Raw genomic sequence first — 22,055 nt, 5'->3', positions numbered from 1 at the left:
TTGCTTTGGAGAGATTGGTTTGAGTGGGTTTGTGCATCTCTATGAATTTACTCCCATGCAGACAAGCTGTCTGGACAGGCAGCATATGGGTATTTGGCTCTAAATGTGACTGTCTCCAAACCATTGGATTTTCATCACTTCACTCCCCATTCCAACCGCCTTGCTTACACAGGAGTCCATCCCTGGTCTATACAGTTGATTGCAAGGTGAGGCATCCTGTGGGGCCAGGCGTGTCTGTGGCTGTCAGGCAGCTGGAGGAGTCATTTTGGAAAAGTGGCTGTTTGCCAGTGTTGTGTGAGCAAGTGAGGCTGCTGCTTCTGGGACTGCAGTGCTAGGGGAAACCAGAACAAGCTGCAGTTCAGTTAATAGAGAGGCTCAATAATGAGGTGACCCAGGCAATATCACTTTCATCCTGGCTCTGCCCTGTGTGATCACAGAGCGGGAGTTTGCATTGCTCTGATTGGCAGCTCAAAGTGCTGCGCATAAGCAGATTAGGGCTATCAAAGGGCCCTGCGATAAGCTCGTTTTCACTAACGATTTTTGGGCTTGCCATTATGCAAAGAGCATTAAAAGGGGGAAAAAAGACATTTCCGTTAGCACCGTCTGTCTGGGATTTACTCGATATGTGGAGTGAGCAGTTGGCACAGGCAGCCAGCCTTCCCTGCAGGGAGGGCGGGAGCAGGCACAGCAACCAGGACTGTGAGATGGCCATTAGAAAGGGAGCTCTGGCAGGGAAGAGCAGCTCTGCTCCCTCTTAGAATGACCTTCTCTTTGAGGAAAACTCAGCTTCATTAACATACCAGTCCCAGGCATCCCTCCACCTCGTTAAGTGAGCTAATGATGTCTTAGAGCTACACAGTAGACAGGTATGAAAATGGAGAAAGATCAGATCATGCAGTTATAAATATTTGAACATTGAGGACAAATTCTGAATATGGGGATTTGTATACCTGTTTCAGATAGTTTTTGTATTGATAGGCAAAGGTTGAAGTAATTTTCCTACCATGTAAATTAATTCCATCAGTGGATGCTCTTATCCTTGAGCACACTTAATCAGAGACAGCTCCATGCATAAATGAGTCCTTCAGAGTCTCACAACAGTCCGAGTAAGAGAAACATTTGCCTCATGGACTCATCAAGGCAGACATCTTACCATGACCTACTCTACCTGTTGTCTGCTCACAAGGCGTCTCACACCAGTCTGTTTTCAAGGTTGTCTCTTCACTGGCCAGTGGTGCAGTAGCTGACTGGTCTCAGCATCTGTTTAGTCAGAGGAATGTGCATAGGCTGGAAGAGATTTGGCATTTAGCCACAGGAGTACCTTGGTTTGACTGGTGACACCCTCCTCACACTGAAGGACCTAAGAATCCTTATACTGTTCCAAGAACTGCCATGGGTCTTGGTTTACAGGCTCCTGCTTGAAGGTTTCTGATGGCACTCAGTTCTATGACAGAAGCCATTGGCAGTTACTGCTGAGCTATTCAGTGAGGGTGGCAAACCACTGTCTGAACAGTCCCAATGCTGTGTGGAGCCTTGAGTACTGGGGGGCTCAAAATCAAGAAGGTGTTTCAGAAAGCTGTGCTTTACCTTGGGAGAAGTTGTGTGCAGAGTGCACAACTTCCAGGCAGAAATCCTTTGGTCTTTAGTTAGCAACACCTTTTATTAGATGATTGGATTGGTTCCCTTTGGCCTTAGAATTTACTAATCTAGAAACACTATAGCTCCCAGCTTCAGATTGATCTCCTTCCTGCACTTCTCCATGTGGTTACCCTGAGAAAAGCTGTTAGATCATGGAGCTTAACATGTTCAGGTGGGACACAAACCACAGGAGCAGTCAGATTCCCGCTTTCCAAAACGCCTCTCTTCAGTCTCTATTCCTGTCCCTGACAAACCAGTCATGGGGAAGGTAGGAGGCCCATGATCACTAATGACTCACTAATGGGCTGGAGAAGGATGCTGGTCTTGCTTTTCTTGTGGCACCCCTGCTCAGGAGTAGCACGCGTGCCTGTGTGGGAAGGCCAGAGGGAGGCAGTGCCCTTCTGAACCCTTCAGCAGCACAGTTGAGACCTCGTCTGAGCAGGCAGCTGCTTTCTAGGGTGCCTTTCCTGCTAATCTGCTCACTTAGTTGCTGGGCACCCTGCAAAAAGTACAAGCAGTGCTGCTTTGAGGACCTGAAGAGCACGGGGGAGTTTTCCAGGAGTCTGCAGTGCCTCAGGCAAGTGGAGTGATGCAAGAGAGAAGCATCAGCTCTGTGCCCATTAGGCCTCAGCATTAAAATGCTGTTCTCCCTTGAAATACTAAGGTGGGTCCTAAGTCTGCCTTTTCCCTAGCCTGAGGAGCAGGTGGGTTGGATGGGTGCACAGAGTTGCTGTGGGCTGTCGGGGGAGGCTGTCATGAGTAGCCTGGAGGCAGCAGAGGTTTGCTCAGTGTGCTTGTGTGGGTACATCTGCATGTGCGGGTGCATGCTGGCCACCCAGTCTGCTCTTTGCTGGCCCCAGGAGGGACACTTCAACTCCTTGTGCATTTTAAGTTGATCCTGCTCATGTTTTCAAGTTTTATTTTGTTTTCTTTAAGTGTTAATCTGAGTTTTTGCCTTGCACATCATATGTGTGACTCTTACCCAGTCAACAGCCAACTTTTGACTTGCCCACACTGCCATCCAAAGCTGCCTTTGGAGAAAGAGCTCACTGCTGCATGCCAAGGGAAGCTGTGGAGGTTCTGTCAAAGCACATTTCTTCTGTGAAGGGTGTCTACAGACAGTGTCAGAGGAAAGATTTGCCAAGCCCCTTGTGTCTCAGCTGTCCTGTCTGAAGCATGCCACCGGGCATTTTGTCTGCATCATGCCCTCCATTGTAGGTGTTGCTGTGGTGCTGTATCTTCCTACTTTCTTCCCTGCCACTTCTCTGCTGATTAACCAAAGGAGTGTGAGGATTCACTTCTTACCCCTGCGTTCTTTTCACTATACCAGATGGCAGGGCTGATCCTGTGCTGTTTGCTTCCACACATTGTTTTGACTTCTCTTTCCTTCCACGTAGCTCCCATAGCAGCAGCCTGGCTGCTCAGGCATCATCTCTTCCAGCTCCATCGCTACTTACTCTCCTCCATCTTTCATCTCTCCAGGCATCTAAGCCCGAGCATCAGGAATGTTCCCTGTTCTCTGAGCACAGGAGGGAGAATTAAAAGTTACATGCAGTCTGCAACTGTTTCTGCAAGCAAGTAGGCCATGTTCCCAGCAAGCAGAGGTCACTGGTGGCTTTGGGAGGTCCTGCTGCCCTCTGCTTTCCCAGATCTTCTGCCACTGCCAGCATGTGCCCAGCAAAGCTACGGCACCATTGCTGAGTGCTTGAATTACCTGAGGTCCTTGCTGCCATGTGGAGTTGTGCTCACCTTTGTGCAGGCAGGGTTGTTCCTGTGCCCCTGCAAGGCTGGCTATGCTGCACTGATGGCTGCAAGGACTGAGGCATGGGGAAGGGCAGCAGTCTTTTTTCAGGCACTTCTATGTTTCTTGGTGCAGTGAAGAATGGAAGCTGCATTTCACCTGCCCTGGCAAAGCAAGATACTTTGTATTTCATTACTGCTTGGCCACACAGCTTTCCAGTCTTAGAGCAACAGTGTGCTTTTTTTTTGGTGATGATGCCCTGCTCCCTCTGCTTAGGGCTGTTTCCTTCTGGATGAGCACCCATGGGTGGAGCTGTGTCCCTCATTCCTTCCCTGTCTATGAGGGCTCCTTTCCTTCTCCAGACTTCCACTCTTGCCTTCTTTGCAAGCATTCTGTCTGCAGCATCCCAGGGCAGTGAGACCAAGTGACAGGGGGCTGATGCTGCTGTGAGAGGGCTCCCATGTTGCCAGTGCAACCAGACAACAGTTCTGCAAGGCTGGAGAAAGGAAAGAACCAGGCAGACATCCTAGGGATGCGTTGCTTTGTCGAGATCATCTCTCCTTTCCTGAACTCTATTCCCCTGCCCACATTTGTTTTACTGCTCTTCCCCTTTGTCCTGTGTGGAGAGACTTCTCTCTCAGTGATCCCAATGAGAAGCAACTGTTGCCTGGATCCCATTCCCCCTCCTGTGGACAGATAACATTGCCAGGGCTTAAAAGTTAATGCCAACTGCAGGTGCTTTTTTGCCTGGGAGGGGGCAAGACCTGCTTACCTTGCACTGTACAAATCTATTGGCCAGGAAGCTACTGAGGCAGGTAACCAGTGTGGCAGGCATGAAGCCGTCAGTTCCAGGTTCCAGGAACACGTGCAAAGCAGCACAACCACGTTATCTCCTGTTCCCACATGGTGCCTGGCTCCCACCTGGTTAGGATGCAACATACAGCTGATGGTCATGATTTTAAACCCTGCCAGGACAAACTACCTCCAACCTCAGTCACCTGCTTTCCTTATCCACTTCTGTTTCCTCGGCTTGTCTAGGAGTGAGTTTTCACAAGCCTTCTGGTGTGTGAGCTTCCCTTCTGCCACTCTTGCCTTCTGCAGCTTCCTACCTCTTTTGGTTTCCATCTGCTTCAGATCTTCACTGAAAGCGTCTTTCTTCTCCCTACCAGTCTCTCTCTTGCACCCTCCACATGCCCCCCTTCCCTTAGTGCCATTTGTTGTGTTTGGTAAAGTGAGCGTCCAGAGCTGCTTTGGGAAGAGGTGTTCTCTGATGCAGAGCAGCACTTCCATCTCCATGCCGTTCATTTGGCCTTCAAATACAAATTGCCCCCCTAGTGCCATCTTTGGTGATCTGTGAGGATGGCAGGCTCCGTTGGCTGGGTAAAAGTTCCCTGTGCATTTTGGTTTGTCCTTCCATTCATTTCCCTTCATCTCCCCACTTCATTTATTTATCCCCAGCCCCCTCGGCCCCACCCCAAGAGGTCGAGTGTGTAAGCACCAGCTCCACCACCATCCGGGTAAGTTGGGTGCCGCCGCCCGCCCAGAGCCGCAATGGGGTCATCACCCAGTACTCCATTGCCTACCAGGCAGTGGAAGGAGATGACAACACCAAGCATGTGGTGGATGGCATTGGACGGGAGCATTCCAGCTGGGAGATCAAGGACCTGGAGAAATGGACCGAATACAAGGTGTGGGTAAGGGCTCACACGGATGTGGGGCCAGGACCGGAGAGCATCCCCGTGCACGTGCGCACTGACGAGGACGGTAGGTGCTCCTGAACAGCTCCTCCAGCTGCTGCCATGGGTTAACCACGACTCTCCTAACTGAGTTGCTGGAAAGGGGGGGAAAGGGAGCAGGGACATTGAGCTGGGAGCGCCTTTCAAGCAGGACCAGAGGCTGTCAGGAGCAATGCTCCAGGGAGGGGATCTCAACAGTTGCCCTGGAGTGGGGTTGGGGAATTGCTTTGCTGGCCCTTGCTCTGCCTCCAGGTTGTGTCAGATATCCCATTGGGGTCCTTCAGGGTCGTTTTTGTGTCAGCAGTGCTTCATGTGCATGCAGGGAGGCATTGCTCTGCTTTCCATTGTGATTTTGTAGTGGGTGGTGCTGGATTCCTTTTTCTTGAAGGTAGAATGAGCTTTCCCAGCCAAAGGCTTCTCTTGTGAGATCAGGACTTTAAGTTTACTTGTTGACCTGAAATCCAGCAAACTAAAGAGGGAGAAAGCAATCCATTTGAAAGTTGTAGATACTGCAGGAAAGCTACTTCCTGCTGCAGCTTCCAGGCAAGCCACAGCTTATATAAAGCTGCTCTTCCACTCAAGAGTCAGAATACCACACGTACAGAGCACTTTACTGGATACGACAGCTTTAAAGAGAAATTGCTTTGTATTAGCAGGGCTGTCAGTTATGTCACCATGATTTAAGCCCTTTCCTTTGAAAGTGCCAGAGCTCAGGGTGACAGTAGGAGCTCCCATGGCTTCACGCTGACCCAAGAAAGCTGCAGATTTAATGGGAGAAGAAAGAGATGGAGTGTCCAGGCAAAGAAAGCATGATCTCTGCATTGCCCAATCAGTGTAGGAAATTGAAACCAGACATGTTACAGTTTCCCTAAATGGGCTGCTACTGTCCCCTGTGTCTCCATGGCTCTGAAAGTGGCGTCTGGGAATGCTTGCTGACTGCATTCCTGGGCTGGCAAACACATCTGTGTGTGTGTCCTGCTGCCTGTATTGTTTGCTTCAGTTCTCATTCAGCAGAATTGTAGCCCAAGGGAAGCTGTTAGCCCAGAAATGTCGCAACAAGCTCTCTCACTTAGTTTTTGGGCACCGTGGTTGGACATTCCAGCTTAGCTGTCAGGAGTGATTTTATATTCCTCTGACATGCTGATGCTCAGTAGATACCCATGATGAAGGAATGAGAAATGCTAAACTATAGTCTGAAAACAAATTGAACTTTCCCTGTTTGGATCTCAGATGCAGCACATACTTCCCATAGTGGGGTAGAACAGAGTTCCTCAAAACACTGTGGTCTGCTCATATTCACATCTTTTTGTGTCCCTACAACATCCCCATATCATGTCCTGCCACTTTCTCATGCCAGCAGAGCTTGACACACAGCTTCTGTCTGGTTCTCAGGGAGGATCCTGTTTTCTGCTTGGACTGCCAGCTGTGTGTGTGGGCAGGTGTCTTGCCAGGGCAGGAGAGCCCTGTGGCTTGTGCAAGGTCACTGCACTAAGTGAATTGTGGATTACAGCATAGGCTGCTCCAGGCAGAAGGGGGTAACTGTTCATGCACAGCGCCCTCCATTCCCATACCCTGAGTTGGCCTCATGGTGCTAAAATGCTCCGTTCCTCCTTTCTCTATTTTATTAAATTATCTACAATTACGAAGGACATCTGGGGGAAAATAATGAATTGCCCTGCAGCATAAAAACTGTGCTTACCTGCTGGGTAGCTGTTTCTTCCCATTTATTTGGTTGAAATAGCAATACTCATTACGTCTGCTTGTCAGGTATCCATCCCTAATTATCTAATACTGATTTCTTGCTGTGTTGAGAATTGGGGCATATGAGGTTCCAAACCTCTGGATTTTCCCAGGGCAGTGCAATGTGAAAAGGGTCCTGCAGATGAGGTGATAGGATGAAGGCCAGGTCCTTCACTTGGTACTGGGCACTTGGGTAGCATCAGTATCCTCCAAATAGAGTGCACACCTCTACTCCCAGCTGCTTCAGCTGGAAGGAGCTTTCCAGGAGCAACTGAGAAGCTAATTTTTTAGAATTGACATTTTTGTCACAGTCAATGCAAGAGCAAAATATAATAAGGAGGTAATTTTTCCAAATGGTAAATAGGGTATAAATACATTTTTAAAAGGGCCTCACCTTGCAAGAAAATTGATATTTTCTGGGCAGTGTAATTTTTCATTTTATTATCAAAAAGCATTCAGCTAGCCATGCATGAAATACAGTCCCCAGAGCTGTCACAATCCCCACAGGCACCTTTATCTGGCTGAGTTCAGTGACTGCTGTCTCTGAGCTCTGGGTTATTGTTTTAGGATGGTGCTTTTCCCCCTGATTACCCTCTCACTGTCACAGGGGAAGAGCACGTGTATGCTGTGGCTGGTGGCAGGTACCTGGGCTCCCTGCAAAACAGATTCAGCACCCAGTCATGCTGTTGGGACTGTTGGACTGTGCTTAGATGGGTCTGAGAGGAGGTGTTGTGTCAGGCAAGGTGCAAAGAAGGCTTTAAAACTCCTCCCTATGCCCAAGGGGCACCCTGAGGAGGTCACTGTATTCTTGTATTCTTCATTGCTTCCCTACTGCTGGAGATGAGAGGGATAGATGGACCTTGGGTCTGATTCAGCACAATGATTTTTATTAGGGGTGCTCCTGCATATTATAATTATGCTCTTTCCTATTGAGAGTAGAAGGGAAAGAGTCAGGGATATGGTCGTGCTGAGACTGCAGTGTGATGTCCTGGGCTTGTACCAGGAGGGCCGTCCTGGCAGTGAAGTGGGGGGAAGGTGGCAGAGGAGTGGGAGGTAGTGCCAGTGGTTGTGTGGTGCCTGCTGACTGTTGTCCCGTGTGTGTTGCAGTGCCCAGTGCCCCGCCGCGAAAGGTGGAGGTGGAGTCGGTGAACTCGACCGCCATCCGGGTGAGCTGGAAGCTGCCCATCTCCAACAAGCAGCACGGGCAGATCCGTGGCTATCAGGTTACCTACGTGAAGCTGGAGAACAACGAGCCCCGAGGGCAGCCAGTGATCAAGGACGTCATGCTGTCGGAAGCACAGGTACAGCGTGGGGACCACCACATGGTGGGCATGGCACCTTCCCTCTCTGCAGAGGGCAGGCTGGCTGGGTCCAAGTACTCCTTGGTCTCCTCTTGCAGCTTCAGAACTTGGGACTCAGCCTGCCTGAGCAAGGCAAACAGTTTATTCTTAAACTGTGGTTTAAACATGGGTGAAAAGTTTAATAGGGAAAGGATTACTGTAGAAAAGATGATGTATTGGATGATGTTCCTCTCTTACCCCTTCTCTGTTACATATCTCTCTGCCTACCACATCCTGTGCAGACTCCAGCTGGAGCAAACTGCACTTTGCCAGTCCATTTATAAATGGTCAGAAACTTTTAAGTAAGGCTTGAGTCTGTTTCTTTTGTGATGCTGATTATGTTCAGGGCAAAGTTTCTTTCTTGATAGCATCCACCTGGTTGCTGCCTGCTTGTGGGGCACGGGGTGGCTCTGCACCCCTGTGTGGGCACAGCATGCCAGGCAGAACAGCACTCCTGGCTCAGCAAAGCCTCCCCTCCCTCCTGCTTTTGCAGGGCAGGGACTTGGTGCTACATACCTTCTTCAAACAAAACTGCAGGTGAAGCCAACTTAGTCTGGAAAAGGCTGGGGAGGAAGTAAAAAAACGAGGTGGAGGGCCACATCCCCTGTAAATGACTTTGTCCTCTGCAATCCCCATACAACAATCTGTTCATGCTTAGGCCATCTCCTGGATACCTCACTGGCCCTCTTCCCACGCACTGCTCCAGGCATGGCTGTGCACTCTGCACAGCCCAGGAGTGTATAGTTGCCTCTTCCCCAGGGTCCAGGGAAGTTTTTGGTGCTCTGTGTGCAATGAAATACAACTCTCCTTTGGAGCAGGGGTCCTTCATCCTGGATGACCCGTGTTGTTCTCAACTAAGATAATCGTATAAATGAAGAACAGGATCTGCTGCTGTTGGAAGCAACGAGGAATCGATTCAGAGCTGGCTTGCTTGAATGATGCCCAGTATAAATACTGGAGAGCTGCAACGATTAATTGATCTGTCTCCTGAATGCAGCTGTGAATCATTTATGCGTTTGTCAGTGGGGAGTGCAGTGCACAGGGGCAGCTTTATTCGCCATTCATATTCCAAAGGATAAAACTTGGTAATAATGTGGAAGGGGGAAACTTTAAAGAGAGAAAAGACTTCAGGGTCCTTGCAGTGTTGTCTGGGGCATGGCTGTTTATGTTTCAGATGTTGCTTTAATATTTGGAGAAGCTGCTTACTGCCCTTATGCCAGGAGAATGTAATCTTCTGTGTTGTTTGAACAATTGAGGCTGTGTTGTTCAGCTGGAGTTTGGAGTTAATGGGTTGGTCCCAAGTGTAGGTGGGCGAAGTTGGCAGTGGTTTTCTTCTTGGTGTTTTCAAATATTTTATGCTTGCCCAGCCAGTTCTGCTTTCACTCCTTACTCATACATTTCAGAGAGAGAAATCCCATGCTGATGTGCAGAATGAGGATGCCAGAGCCAGAAACTTTTGAAGGAATGCTGGATTTTGCATTAGTTTGAATGTGCACATCAAGGAGGCAAGTTCCTAGAGGTTTCCTGGCCTGTCAGGCCGCTTGCCATTTTTCCATATTTGGTGAATTTATATGGGAAAGTTCTTGATTTCTGTGATACCTTTTCCTGCTGTGTATGATGCTGAACTCATCCACTGTAATTTTTGGGTGGAAGTGAAAATTATAGTTGCAGAGAAGCGACTACTTTAAAAGAGTCATGTCACTCTTGGGATAAACTAATGATGACCCTGCAGGGAAGAGATTTCACTGACTTGGCAGAAGAGATCTCTATTTCCCAAAAGAGTGAGAAGCCAGGCATGACCTGTGCCTGTGATGAAATACATCTGTTCCAGCTGCTGAAGAACCCTGTAAGAGCTGCCATCTTTCAGTACAGCAGTGCGTGTCTTTGCAGACGGCCAGATGAAACTTTAACGAGTGGTCCTGGAAGAGTTATTTCCTGTGAAAGAAAACAAAAAGATACACTGGAAAACCTGCCCCTGAAGGTCACAGGATGAAGATGGCCACAGTTCAGTACTCATAAACACTCACAAACATTTTTACCAGTGCACAGGGAGATAATTAAATGGATTGAAAACCTTGGGGTCAGAGAAGAAAATCTCTGGACAGGTATTCAGAGCCCCTCCTCCTGCCTAGCCAGGCTGTCTGCTGATTTGAGTAGGTATGTACCACATAATCTGCTTCCTGCAGACTGTGTGAAGACACTGATACTAAAGCTGACTCATGATTCTTCCTTATTGAAGATGAGAAATGGAAAGAGAGTAAACGAAGATGAAAGGAGAAAGGCAAGGGAGCGGAGATGTTAGCTATGCAGATAATGTGGATTCTGAGCTTTCAAAACCGTTTGAGCGGAAAAGACTAAAACATCAGCAGAGACATGGGGGCCCTGGTGCTGGAGAGATCACATTTTATTGTACAGCCTCCTGCCTGGGCAGAGTAATCAGTTGTTAAGAAGATCCTGTGATGGAGCTGAGGCCTCTCCCTCCCCTCTGTAGTTGTGCCTGTGACTGATTATCTCTGTCGGGATTCTGTGTGCCTTCCAGTCTGAGCTCTCACCTCCTACTGACAGCCTGATGGACAAGCAAATGTGACCCTACCCGGTGGAGGAGCTCGCAGGGTGTGTGCAGCTGCAGAGCTGGATCAGGTACCTGCAGCAGCTCTTGCCCAGGCCATGCCTGTCACGGCTCAGCCGGGTCCTGTGGTGGGCAATGGCAGAAGATTCATCTCTGTGCCCTGGGTCTTGCATAAAGCACATCCAAACACCAAGACAGGGCTTTTGAAAGGAGCCCGGTGCAGGAGCTGCACTCCACCACTGCTTCAAGTCCTTGCCAGCTCAAGGGAGCAAGGGACAGCAGGGCCATGGGACACAAGCTTGACAGGGGCAGGCAGGGGCCCCCCTAATTTGCTTGGTCTCCGATCTCTGGGCCACTGCTGCATGTTAGGAGGGGCAGTGGGCTTGAACCCCTCCACACTGCAGATCCAGCCTACCCAAACAACTTTGCAGGGCTGGCTGGGGACAGCTGGCTATACAGAGGTCAGGCTTTGTGGAGAAGAGACTCCTGCCACCTTCTCCTCCACTGTGCAAACTGAGTCATGGTACAGGAAAGGTGTGTGCTACCCACAGGGGCTGCAGGCTCGCAGGAGGGTGGTGTGATCTCTGCAGGGAGCACTTCACCAACCAGCATGCAAACTGAGTGCACATCCCACCAACTTGCTCCAGAAGAGTAGGAAGAAGAAATGGCTATCACTTCAAGCTATTGGATTGAGATCAAAGGAGAAAGCAGAGACTTAAATTCTTCCTTGAGCAGTACCTACCCCAGGCACAACACAGGGGATTTTACAGCCTCCCTCTTTCGTAGTGTGATAGTGAAGGACCTTTCTCTGAACGTACTTGGAACATCTCATACATGTGTACTTGTCCAGGTGAGAGTCTGGCATGGAGGTGGGATGTTCTCTGCTTCCTAAGCGGAACAAAACTGTAAAGCATCATCCAAGAGGCTCTTCAGTAAAGGATCAGGGTAAAGTTCTGATATCATCAGACCCCTCTGCATCTCATTGACTGAGTACCTGAGTTTACATCTGGAGTTCCACCGTTGCACCACAGTCACTGAAGCAGAGAGGAGAAGGATCTGCAGGAAAACCAATATTGGCTTCCCATAGCTGAGACTGTTGAGGGCTTGAATCTGTCTTTTGCAAGAGCCTTGGTCAGGGAAAACAGCCATTCCCTGGTGAGACATGACTATGCTGTGTTGAAGTGTAAAATGAAACATTAAAGTATTGCAGCTGCCATAAATACACACTGTTAGCTTTAGCACTTCCCAGAGCCATCCTGCCTCGTGCACACAGCCCTCTCTCAGTTCTTTTTATGACTGCTCCTGGGCTTTTCAGATCAATTTGTCTTACTGACCAACCTTAAACAGTTAAGAAGCAATTGAGCTTGTTTAAGGAAGGAAGTGTTTTGATCTGTAGATTAAATTTTCGTAATGAAACTGAATTTCTACCAAGGTATTTATGCAGGCCTGGCTTTTCACAGTTGTTACTCCAGCACAAATCTCAAGGCGTTTCTTTCCACTCTGATCTAATGCAAGATTAAAGTCCACTGAAACATTAGAGCAAACAGAGTTTGAACATTAAACACTTGGTTTAAAATCCTGGGGCGTGATAAACTCCCTGCTGTGATGGGAGAGGCCTCCTGAGCCCAGCTCAGCTCTGCTGTTCCTTGCAGTGAGATGTCACATTCTGCTGCTGTAGCTACGTGGAGGCAGGCTGGGGTGTTCCCAGCCAGATGGCTTCCACCCACCAGGGACATGCTTTTGTAGGAGAAGTGAGCACCAGGGCTCAGATCCTGCCTGTGGCAGGACTTCTGCCAGCTTTTAGATCAGCAGGGTGGAGTGTGTGGCTGTTGACCATGGTGTGGGCTGGCTGGCACAGGTGGGACATAAACAGCAGTGACATGAGTTCAGCTAAGTGTGCAGCAGTGGAAATGGCACCGAGATGTGTGTGAAAAGAGAGCTTTTAGTCACCATAATACTTAGTGAGGGTCTTGGCTTTATAAAAAGTATTTAGGGGCAGCTTGACCTCTTAGCTGAAATTTACTGTTAAGATGGTTTAGGGGGTAATTGTACTGCAGTCTCATGGCATCTAATAAGTGAACTGTAATAAAATCTTAGAGGAACATTTCTCCAACAGCTTCTCTCTGAATTTAGAGAAAAAAAATAACAAATACTTTGGAAGTATGCCATGTATTTTACTGCTGAGGTGAGTGCTATGCCACTGTGATAGGCTGCAGCCTTGGAAGGCCACTTCAAATAGCCTCAGTTCAAAAGGCAACTTGTATCTTTGATGCCATTTAGTGCTTCTGTTGCACTTGCAGCTTCCCAAACACTCCAGCAGTGTTAGTTGAGCTTCCCAGGGTCCTGAGGAAGTTGGTATGTGAGCAGTTTCACAGCTGGCAGGTCAGGCCCAGAAGCAGGGTTTGCCAGGGCTCACACTGTGAATCAGGGGCAATAACACCTATCTTCACTTTCATCTCTGTGCTTGAACCCACAGACCGGTGCTTCCTCCAGGCAGATTTAGTGACGTGAGCTGTAACGTATCACTTTGGCTGAGAGAGTTCTGTGATCTCTGCAAGCCTTCCTTGGGTGCACCAGCCACAAAGAACACTGCTGTGGGCATGCATGGCAGCAGCCAGGCTCTGCTGTCTCACCCCAGTGCAGCCTTGATGCCCTACAAACCCAAATCCAGCCAGAGGAGTTCAGAGTCTGTGCTGAACTGCCATGGCCAGGACTCCATGTGAGCTTTTGGTGGGAAGTAGTTTGTGTACAAGCTTTCCCTGCAGGGCTGCTGTTGCCAGATGAGTGTTTGCTGTTTTGTGTTGTGCAATTGGGAGTGAGAAGCTGTTTCCTCAGTACATACACCAGTTTAAAACCTCTCTCCAAGCCATGCACCACTGTTGGAGAGGAGCAGCTTAGTGTGAAACTCTGTGTGAGGTCTCAGCTTCTCTGGCACTATTGATGACAGGTGGCACTTCCCGGTTTTCTGAAGTCCCCAGAGCATTTTCTTGCAAATGATACATGAAAAAGAAGCTCTAGAAATGTTGCACTGAGGCTTCCCTGCAGAGAGCGCTTCTGTTTTTGTGTATTCTCAACAATAGATGGTGGCTGGAGGATCACCAGAACAGAAACTGGAGATTAGGCAGCAGAGCAGTTGTGAGTGACTTGTGGGGCAGCAGTCACCCTCAGAGCCTAGTTGATACAACCTATCACTCCTTGCTTCTGCTCATGGAAAAGGCAGAAAAATGCAAACAAAGCCAGAAACGGAAAGTACTGCAAAGTGCAAAAAGTAAGGGGTGTCCTCTCCACCCAAGTGAGAAGGAAGCTCTTTGTTTGTGTGAATGATCTCAGACTCATTGTGCAGGCTAGCAGCATGTCAAAAATTGCTCTATGCCATTTCTTCCCTTGGCACAGCCTGTATCAAGTGACCCTCTGTGTATAAGTGTCGTAATTCCCCCAGCCCAGTTCTGCTAACCCCTGCTGTTGTCGTCATTGTCATCCCTTTCCTACACGTTGCCCCTTAAAATTCTGTGTCTCCATTTTTCTCTCCTCCTTCCTTTCTCCCTCGTCAGTGGAGAGCTGAGGACTCCGTCGACCATGTAAGTACCACTTGTGTGTATTCCAGGTTGGAAGAGAGGGGTTTGGTAAATCGATTTGTGAATTTTGTAGACACAGTACTGTCAAAACATTCCTTTCACTCCCTTAATGAGGCTGGAGAGTTACATTGTGAAATCTCTCACAAGCAGCAAATCCAGAGAAAATTGGCATTTAGGTAGCTCCTAAATGCAGAAAAGCAATTGACATTTCCTATAATCTGTATTTCCAGCTTGTTGCAGTGCAGTTTTAGGCAGGTTCAAGTAATCGACTCAGGAGGCTCATCCTGCAGTAGCTGGCCCACCAAGTTATGTGGTAAAATTAGATACATAATCTTTAAACCACATTGATCATAGTTGTGAGAAATAACCTACACCCTCAACCATGACCTTTGGTTGAAACACAGATAGTAATAAGAAAACAATCACATTTAAACAGTAAAATTCAATTTTTCCCCACATAATTCTGAGATATAAATTTGAAGGAACAAACTAGAAAATGACCTTTTTAGAGTCAGCAATTCAATTACGTGCCCTACTGTGAGCTTCCCCAGCACGATGCATTTCTCCTCCTGCTTTATACAGAGCATTCTTGCTCGGAGTGGCTTTGTCATGACAGCACTGTGTTTGCATTATGCAATCAGACCTTCTTTCCTCCATCCCTCGTCTCTCTCCCCACCTCCCAGCTTGCTTGCTTCGCTCCCGGTGGCATGCTTTCGCGTGAGAATTTCTCTTTGCATGGGTTTGGGAGGAGCGAGTTCTCTTGGGGTGTTCAGAGTCTGCAGGTTTTGTGAGAGTGCTTCCCCGCGGGTCCACTGGCACCGGTGGGACTGTGCGTCCACTCACGCACACGTGATCTGCTGCAGGGGCGGAGTTGGGATTGGACTCTGGTTCACACGGTGATTTTGGCGGGGTTCCTGTTGGTGCTTGTTGATACTTCTCTGGGCTGGCTGGTTCTGCGATGGTAACGTGGTGATTTTGATGAGTAAGCCTGGGCAGGTAACCTGAACCAGCAGCACTGACTGGAAATCAGCAGGTTTAACAGTGTGGGTGTTTGTGCGAGTGAGTGATGGGAGAGTGGCTGCGCTCTGAGAGCAACCACAGGCACCCCTCAAGCTGGCAGGGATCCCCTGGGCAGGGGTCAGACCCCTGGAGCATCTTCTGACAGTGCCCATGCTGCCTGTTCTCAGCAGCTCAAACTTAACCCTCTCCATCTCTGCTCTTCTCCTTGTCTGAAGGGGTAAATAACCAACGTGGAGCCTCTGCCTTCTTTCCAAAAGCTTCCCCAGCCCCTTCTCCAGCTTGCTCATCTCTTGCTCCCTGACCCAGTGGGTTATTAGTGCTCATGGCCCAGACACTCCCACAGCACCCACAAATGAACGCTGCTCAGGGGTACCTGCCCGAGCTGCTGGGCTCGCTGTGCTCACTCGCTGGCAGGCCTGGCCAGCCAGGCTTGGCACCAGTCACGTTGCTGCTGGAGGCCAGGAGGGAGGAGCGCTGCTCCTCTCTTTGATCTCAAATTGAAGTGTGGAGCCATGCCCTCCTCCTGCCCAGAGGAAGCCAGAGCATGCAAGGATGCACCCTGTGAGTCTGCCCCCTCCCAGACCTCCCACGACGCAGGTTTTCCCTCCAGGTCTTGTCAGGGCCTTGCACTGACCTATCCCGTCCGTGGAACCCAGTGCCTGGCAGGGAGGGTGAACACAATGCTTAGAGCTGCAGGTGCTCCCTGCCCGGGGCCCCCACCCCTGCACTGCCTCCCTGTGCTCCCCACGGCTCTGCTGCAAGAGACAACATTAAAAACCTGGAATTAGCCCCCAAGAGATTCTCATCGCCAGGTGAACTGGCTTTTGCTCTGGTTCACAGCTCCATAGTCCTCTTACTTAGCTTTCACACAGAACCATATCTGGATCAGATCTCCCTCTTGGCAGAAGCCGTGGGAGAGCACAGCTGCTGATATGGGTTGCTGGTGGGTCCCTGGAAAGGCCAAGTGTTAAAGGCAGGGGTTGAAATGAGGCAGGTGAGTGTTGGAGTGGCAGCAGTTGTTTGCTGGCTCTGTGCAACATGAGTGTGTTTGAGCACGATGCATGTGTGTGAGCCAGGGAGTGTTGTCAGTGTGTTGCTGATGGAGACACTGACCCTGGTGCCTTCCTTTGGCTCAATCCAGTAACAAGATTTGTTCTTGTCGTTTGCCTCCTCTCTGCCTCGTGAATGCACTCCCAGGAGACAGTCATTGGAGGCCTGCTGCCAGAAACCACCTACTCCGTCACAGTTGCTGCCTACACCACCAAAGGAGATGGTGCCCGCAGCAAGCCCAAAGTCATCACCACCACAGGGGCAGGTGAGTGTGGGGAAGCAGGTGTCACAGCCTCGTAGGGGGTGGTAAAACCTCCCAAGAGGTGTGTGGGGAGTATGGCCACGGCCAGGAGGAAGCAGGAGTGTTGGAGGTGCTGCAAGAGGTACTTGTGACTCTTGTGATCTCCAGCCCATACTTAACAGGCTTTGTCACTGGATCACCTGAGCAAACTGCAGCAAAGTGATGGAGAGACACTTCCAGGGCTGGTGAGCGAGCAGTGAAACTCATGGGTCTGAGCTCATCTGCATAGTTCAGAGATCTGGGAAGAGGAAGCCTGAAAGTCCAGGCCTTCCCCTCAGCTTTGGGATCCTGGCCCATCTTCACCTTGTTCCCTTAGGCAAGGGCCATATCTTGCTTCCTGTGGTGACTACAGTGCCACCTGGAAGGGCCCCTGGCACGGAGGGCTCCTGAGAGGAGGTGCTTCTCAGCTCTCCTCTGCCATTGATACTGCTTACATAGCTGAGCCTGGCTGCTTCTAGAGCCATGGTAAAACCTGGAATGCAACAGATCTGCCATGGAAGTGCTGCAGACACAGCTTGTAGGTCCTGGTGATCCCAGCCGGTCTGGTTCTGCTGTCGTGGTAGATCATACCTGCGCCTGGAGCAGGGGCACCCAGGAGTCATCTGGCACTTCCTTCCAGGTGTGGTCACGCTTCCTTTGGCAGTGATACCAACTAGTTGCACTGTCTTGTCCACTCACTAGCCTGTCCTACAACCAGTAATTCTGCTCCTTCCTCACACCAGCCACAGAACAGTATTTACCACTCGTTGTTCTGGGAAGGCAGCTTGTGCAAACTGAGAGCGTTTGTTCCTGGTGTTTTTAAACAAGGAACAGCTTGCTATCTGCTCTGCACTGCATATGGGGAGCTCCAGAGGTAGTTTCCACTGTCACATTCTCAAATGCTGTCTCCCTGGTGCCTTGCCATGATGTATTTTCTGTTCATCAAATTGCTACAGCTGTCCTATAAACAGGAAGAGCTTCCTAAACATCCCAGTGTTGTACTGTAAACCACAGTGGATCTTCCCATGTTATGATGAACATTTTAAGGTTAATATTTGGAATCAGCTTTGAAAATACTGTGTCCCTTAATACTAGCTGCTGTTAGACATTGTATTATGAGTGCAAGGAGGATGGCACTGGCAATGGGAATGTAATTGTATCTCTTAAATACCTACAAAGCCGCCCTCAGGGCCTTTGTACAGGCTCGACTGAAGGCATGACCTCGAAGGGGAGCGTTGGTGTCGCCCTCTGATGGCATGAAGGGGGCATAATTCTGCCAAATACGGTTTTCTCTTCTGCTCGACTGTGGGCTCATACATTTCAAAAAACTGCAAGGATATTTACTAGGTTTGGCCGCAATCCTGTTTTTTTTGTTGAGTTTTTTTTCTTTTTTCATATCTATGGCCCCATGCCTTTGATTCTGAGTATCTTCCCTATCAGTTCATTTGTTTACAAATCTGAGCTGATGTGAAGACGCATTTTTTTTTTAACTGAAGGAGATCAAGGTATTAAGCCATCAATTTAAAGCCATCAGTTCCTAACCAGTGACGGCGACACCCCTTGACTTGTGCAGCATAAACAAAAATCCCGTGGAACGCTTGTGTTCACCTCTCCCATCAACACTGACATCACGAATCTGCTTCTCAACTAAACCCAAATATATTCTGATGGCAAACAGCCCACCCAGCTCTGCTCGCTGCCTCTGCAGATGGTAAAACTGCAAGGTTTCAGGATGAAATTTGTCTGCCTCCAGACAGACCAGGGTGCTGGAATCGGGCTTCGGGGTGTCTGTTGTGGTACAGTGCATCGGGGCCAGCATGGCCTGGTGCTGTGCACTGGCTGGAGTGCCTGAAGACCACTGATTGGGAGGACGGGATTCAGATCTTCTCTGAGATAAATATGATGCTTTGAGGTACTTAAACGTTTCCTGTAAAAGGGAATGAATTTTGGGGCTGGATATGGCTGAATTGATTTCCAGTTTAAATGGCAGCACGTGGGAAAATGGCAACCAAAAGCTGGCTGGCTCCAGCTTCCCTCACCACCGGATTAGGGTCAGTGCCTCTATCCCTGTGAATTGTCTGTCATCCTCTTCACCCTGTTGTCTGAACTTTCCCACTTTCCTCAATCCTCACGGACTGAGCAGCACGGAAGCGATCCTTCCTTGCCCTCCTCCCAGGCTATAGATGGTCATTGTGTGTTTATGTTGCAGTCCCGGGGAAGCCCACCATGATGATTAGCACGACAGCCATGAACACAGCCCTCATCCAGTGGCACCCACCCAAGGAGATGGTAGGGGAGCTGCTGGGTTACCGGCTGCAGTACAGACGTCTGGATGAGGAAAAAATGAACACCATAGACTTCGGGAAGAGAGACCATCACTACACAGTGACTAACCTGCACAAAGGGGCCACGTACCTCTTCAAATTGTCTGCCAAGAACAGAGCTGGCCCAGGAGAGGAGTTTGAGAAGGAGATCACAACTGCTGAAGATGTGCCAAGCGGCTTCCCGCAGAACCTGCGTGTGGTGGGCCTCACCACCTCCACCACAGAGGTTGCTTGGGAACCCCCGGTCTTGGCAGAAAGGAACGGCAAGATCGTCAACTACACAGTGGTATACAGGGACATAAACAGCCAGCTGGACCTGGTTAACATCACCAAGGACACGAGTATCACTTTGACTAATCTGAAACCTGATACCACTTACGACATCAAAGTGAGGGCCCGCACCAATAAGGGGGCTGGGCCACTCAGCCCCAGCATCCAGTCCCGGACCATGCCTGTAGAGCAAGGTAAGTGCCCCTCTAACAAACCCTAACAGGAAGATCTGCCTCCAGGACAGGGACCTTTGCTTTGGTTCACGAGGCTTCGCTCTGCTCTGACTGTTGTGATCAGGTACTGTGTGGCTCCTTAGTCTAAAACCAGTTCAGTGAGGGAAAGCTCAGCAAAGATTTTCTAAAGTTGCCATTTAGGGGGAGAGGGGCATTGATGGTGCCTTAGGTGAATCCACAGGCACACTTGGATATTTTATCTGTACATGAAAGGCTCTTGCTTGAGCTGGAGCAGGTGGCTGAGTAGGATCATCTGCAGATCCAGTACCTGAGTAACACTGCTGTTTGATCGTGACGAAGGGCCAAGGGAGTGTGAGTGAAGTGGGGATAGAGAAAGGCTGCAGTTCAGCCTGCAACTTCCTTTCTGTGATGCTGAAAAGTACAGTCAAAAAGTAGAACTCCTCTGGACATGGTAGACTTGGTAAAAGGCTGCTTCTCTCTTCTCATTTCTTACTTCTCTCCTGTAGCTGAACTCTTTGACCTCTGCTGCTGAGTTAGACAAAGAGACTTGGAGTCGAGCTGCTGCCTGGCTCCCTCCTGACTTGCCTTTACAGTGCTCAAATATCTTGTTTTTCATTTCAGTGTTTGCTAAGAACTTCCGTGTCAATGCCGTCATGAAAACATCCGTGTTGCTGAGCTGGGAAGTGCCTGACTCCTATAAATCTGCAGTGCCTTTTAAGGTAAGGGTGGGATTTGGAGGACAGGAAGCTTCACCTGCAGCAGTGAGCAGGACAGTGGATAGCAGCATCAACTGGGTCCTGTCAGTCAGGCACACCACTGCAGCTTCAGAGCGGTGGTCACACAAGCTTGTCCTGATGCCTGACACGGAGCTGAGGTGTGAAAAGTTACACATTTGATTTAATCACAAGAAATTAGGGGGACAAAGTGGTCTGAAAACCAGCCAGTGAATAAAACAAAGAATAACTCCTTGCACAACATGTCCTGTCTCAAACATCTATATCACCTTCGTGAATTACTTCAGAGCACCAGGGCAGATGCATAACCTCAGGGAGTGAAGGGAAGAAGCATCATTAAACTTCCTGAAGGTCTTACAGGTGTGAGCAGCACAAAATGTGTCAGTACAGAGGGAACTCTGTAGGAATGCTGTTCTCTTTTCAGCAGTACAGTTCTGGATGTGGTGTCATCCAGCAGGCTGCAGACAGCACTGATGACCCTGACTTCCTGCTCTTGTCTGACCCCAGCACTTGTCACTTATGTGGGTAAAAGACTGGAGTGTTTAGATCTCAGTGCAGTTTCTCTCCATTAAGAAACAAGACCAACATGTCACATCATCGAAGATAATGTTCCCAGTCTCAGCATCAATCTGCTGCCTCTGCAAAGGTGCCAGGGTGGAAGCAGTGTGACTTTTCTTTCTGCTTGCATGTGCCCCCTGCTATGCTGTGCCTAAAGTGCAAATACAAGGCTTGCATGAGCTGTGGGGGATCCATGGCCGAGGGAACGAGGGGAAATCTTTAACTGCATCCACATCAAAGTGTGTGAGCACCTCCCCTTCCTTGTTACTAACTCTGCTTGTTTAAACCCTGAAGCTGAATTACCTTGATCAATAGCAGGCACTTGTTAACATACAGTTTAGCTGAAGCAGACAAGGCTTTTGTGAAGACCTTGTGGTATTCAGAGCTCTCCCAGATGTAGGGCGCATTAGGATCAGTGTTCAGATATCTGGCTGCAAGGAGCTTCCCAGAGCCCTTGTACGTGGCACTGTGCTGCAGAGCCAGTGTGCTTCATTCTGCCTTGTCTGGTGGCCCAGAGCCCGCAGCGCCGTCTGACAGCGCGGTGCAGGGAAGGGACAGTGTGACCCTTGGAGCATTACCACCACACAGGGATGGATGGTGGCGTGCCTGGAGGCAGCCAGGAGCCAGGGATGTAATGCTGATGCCCTGTCTGTCTCCTCTCCTAGCTGCACAGCTGTGATTGCTATCACAAGGTGACTCAGGGTCTACCCCTGCTGCGGGTTAACCCTCAGCTGACACGGGAGATGGCATTAGCCACTTGCTAACTCAAGAGCAGTCATGCAAACCACAGTGTTAGAGGGATATTTCTCTAATAGTGCCTTCTTTTTATTAATATTCCTGGACTTGCAGACACACGTCAGTCAAGGCCAGGAGCTTAAGAGGGTCAGCTCTAACTCATTGATTGTGCTGGTTGAAAGAAATCGTTAACCTTCAGGATTTTGTGTTTTTATAAACAAGGTTCACCTCTCTCCTCTCATTTCAGGCACATGGGATGCTGAGGCCAGAGCCTAATACTGTAACTAGCATAGCAGATAAATCTCCATGGGAACAATTAGTATTATCTACACTTGATAAACAGTCTCATGCTAAATCTATGTCCCAAAGGGTGTCATATTCTACTTTAACAGATTTAATTAAAGTAGATATTGTTCCAACAATGAATAGTGAGACACAGGCAGGACTGATGCTTTTTTTATTAGAGAATGAACTGAGACCTTAAGATTTTTCATTGCTGCCAAATCAATAATGAAGTTTTGAGATCTCTTTGGGGAATTTTCACAGCTTCT

At 49.2% G+C, this 22,055-nt stretch overlaps 1 protein-coding gene across 4 annotated transcripts in view; it reads left to right on the top strand.

Moving 5' to 3' along the window:
• PTPRF (protein tyrosine phosphatase receptor type F) overlaps window positions 1-22,055 on the top strand; it is a 376,154-nt gene that overhangs the window by 307,715 nt on the left and 46,384 nt on the right. For 3 of the 4 annotated variants that reach the window (XM_063407253.1, XM_063407252.1, XM_063407254.1), the window contains 6 exons: window positions 4,838-5,143; window positions 7,963-8,156; window positions 14,316-14,342; window positions 16,557-16,674; window positions 18,899-19,477; window positions 20,099-20,196. In XM_063407253.1, the coding sequence (XP_063263323.1) occupies window positions 4,838-5,143; window positions 7,963-8,156; window positions 14,316-14,342; window positions 16,557-16,674; window positions 18,899-19,477; window positions 20,099-20,196 (1,322 nt within the window). The remainder of the gene's footprint in view (window positions 1-4,837; window positions 5,144-7,962; window positions 8,157-14,315; window positions 14,343-16,556; window positions 16,675-18,898; window positions 19,478-20,098; window positions 20,197-22,055) is intronic. The other variant, XM_063407256.1, reaches the window with a different exon arrangement.

The sequence above is a fragment of the Prinia subflava genome, chromosome 10 (assembly GCF_021018805.1).
Source record: "Prinia subflava isolate CZ2003 ecotype Zambia chromosome 10, Cam_Psub_1.2, whole genome shotgun sequence".
Taxonomy (NCBI): Eukaryota; Metazoa; Chordata; class Aves; order Passeriformes; family Cisticolidae; genus Prinia; species Prinia subflava.
Note: the sequence above shows the minus strand (reverse complement) of the source record. Positions and strands in the feature narration are given on the sequence as shown.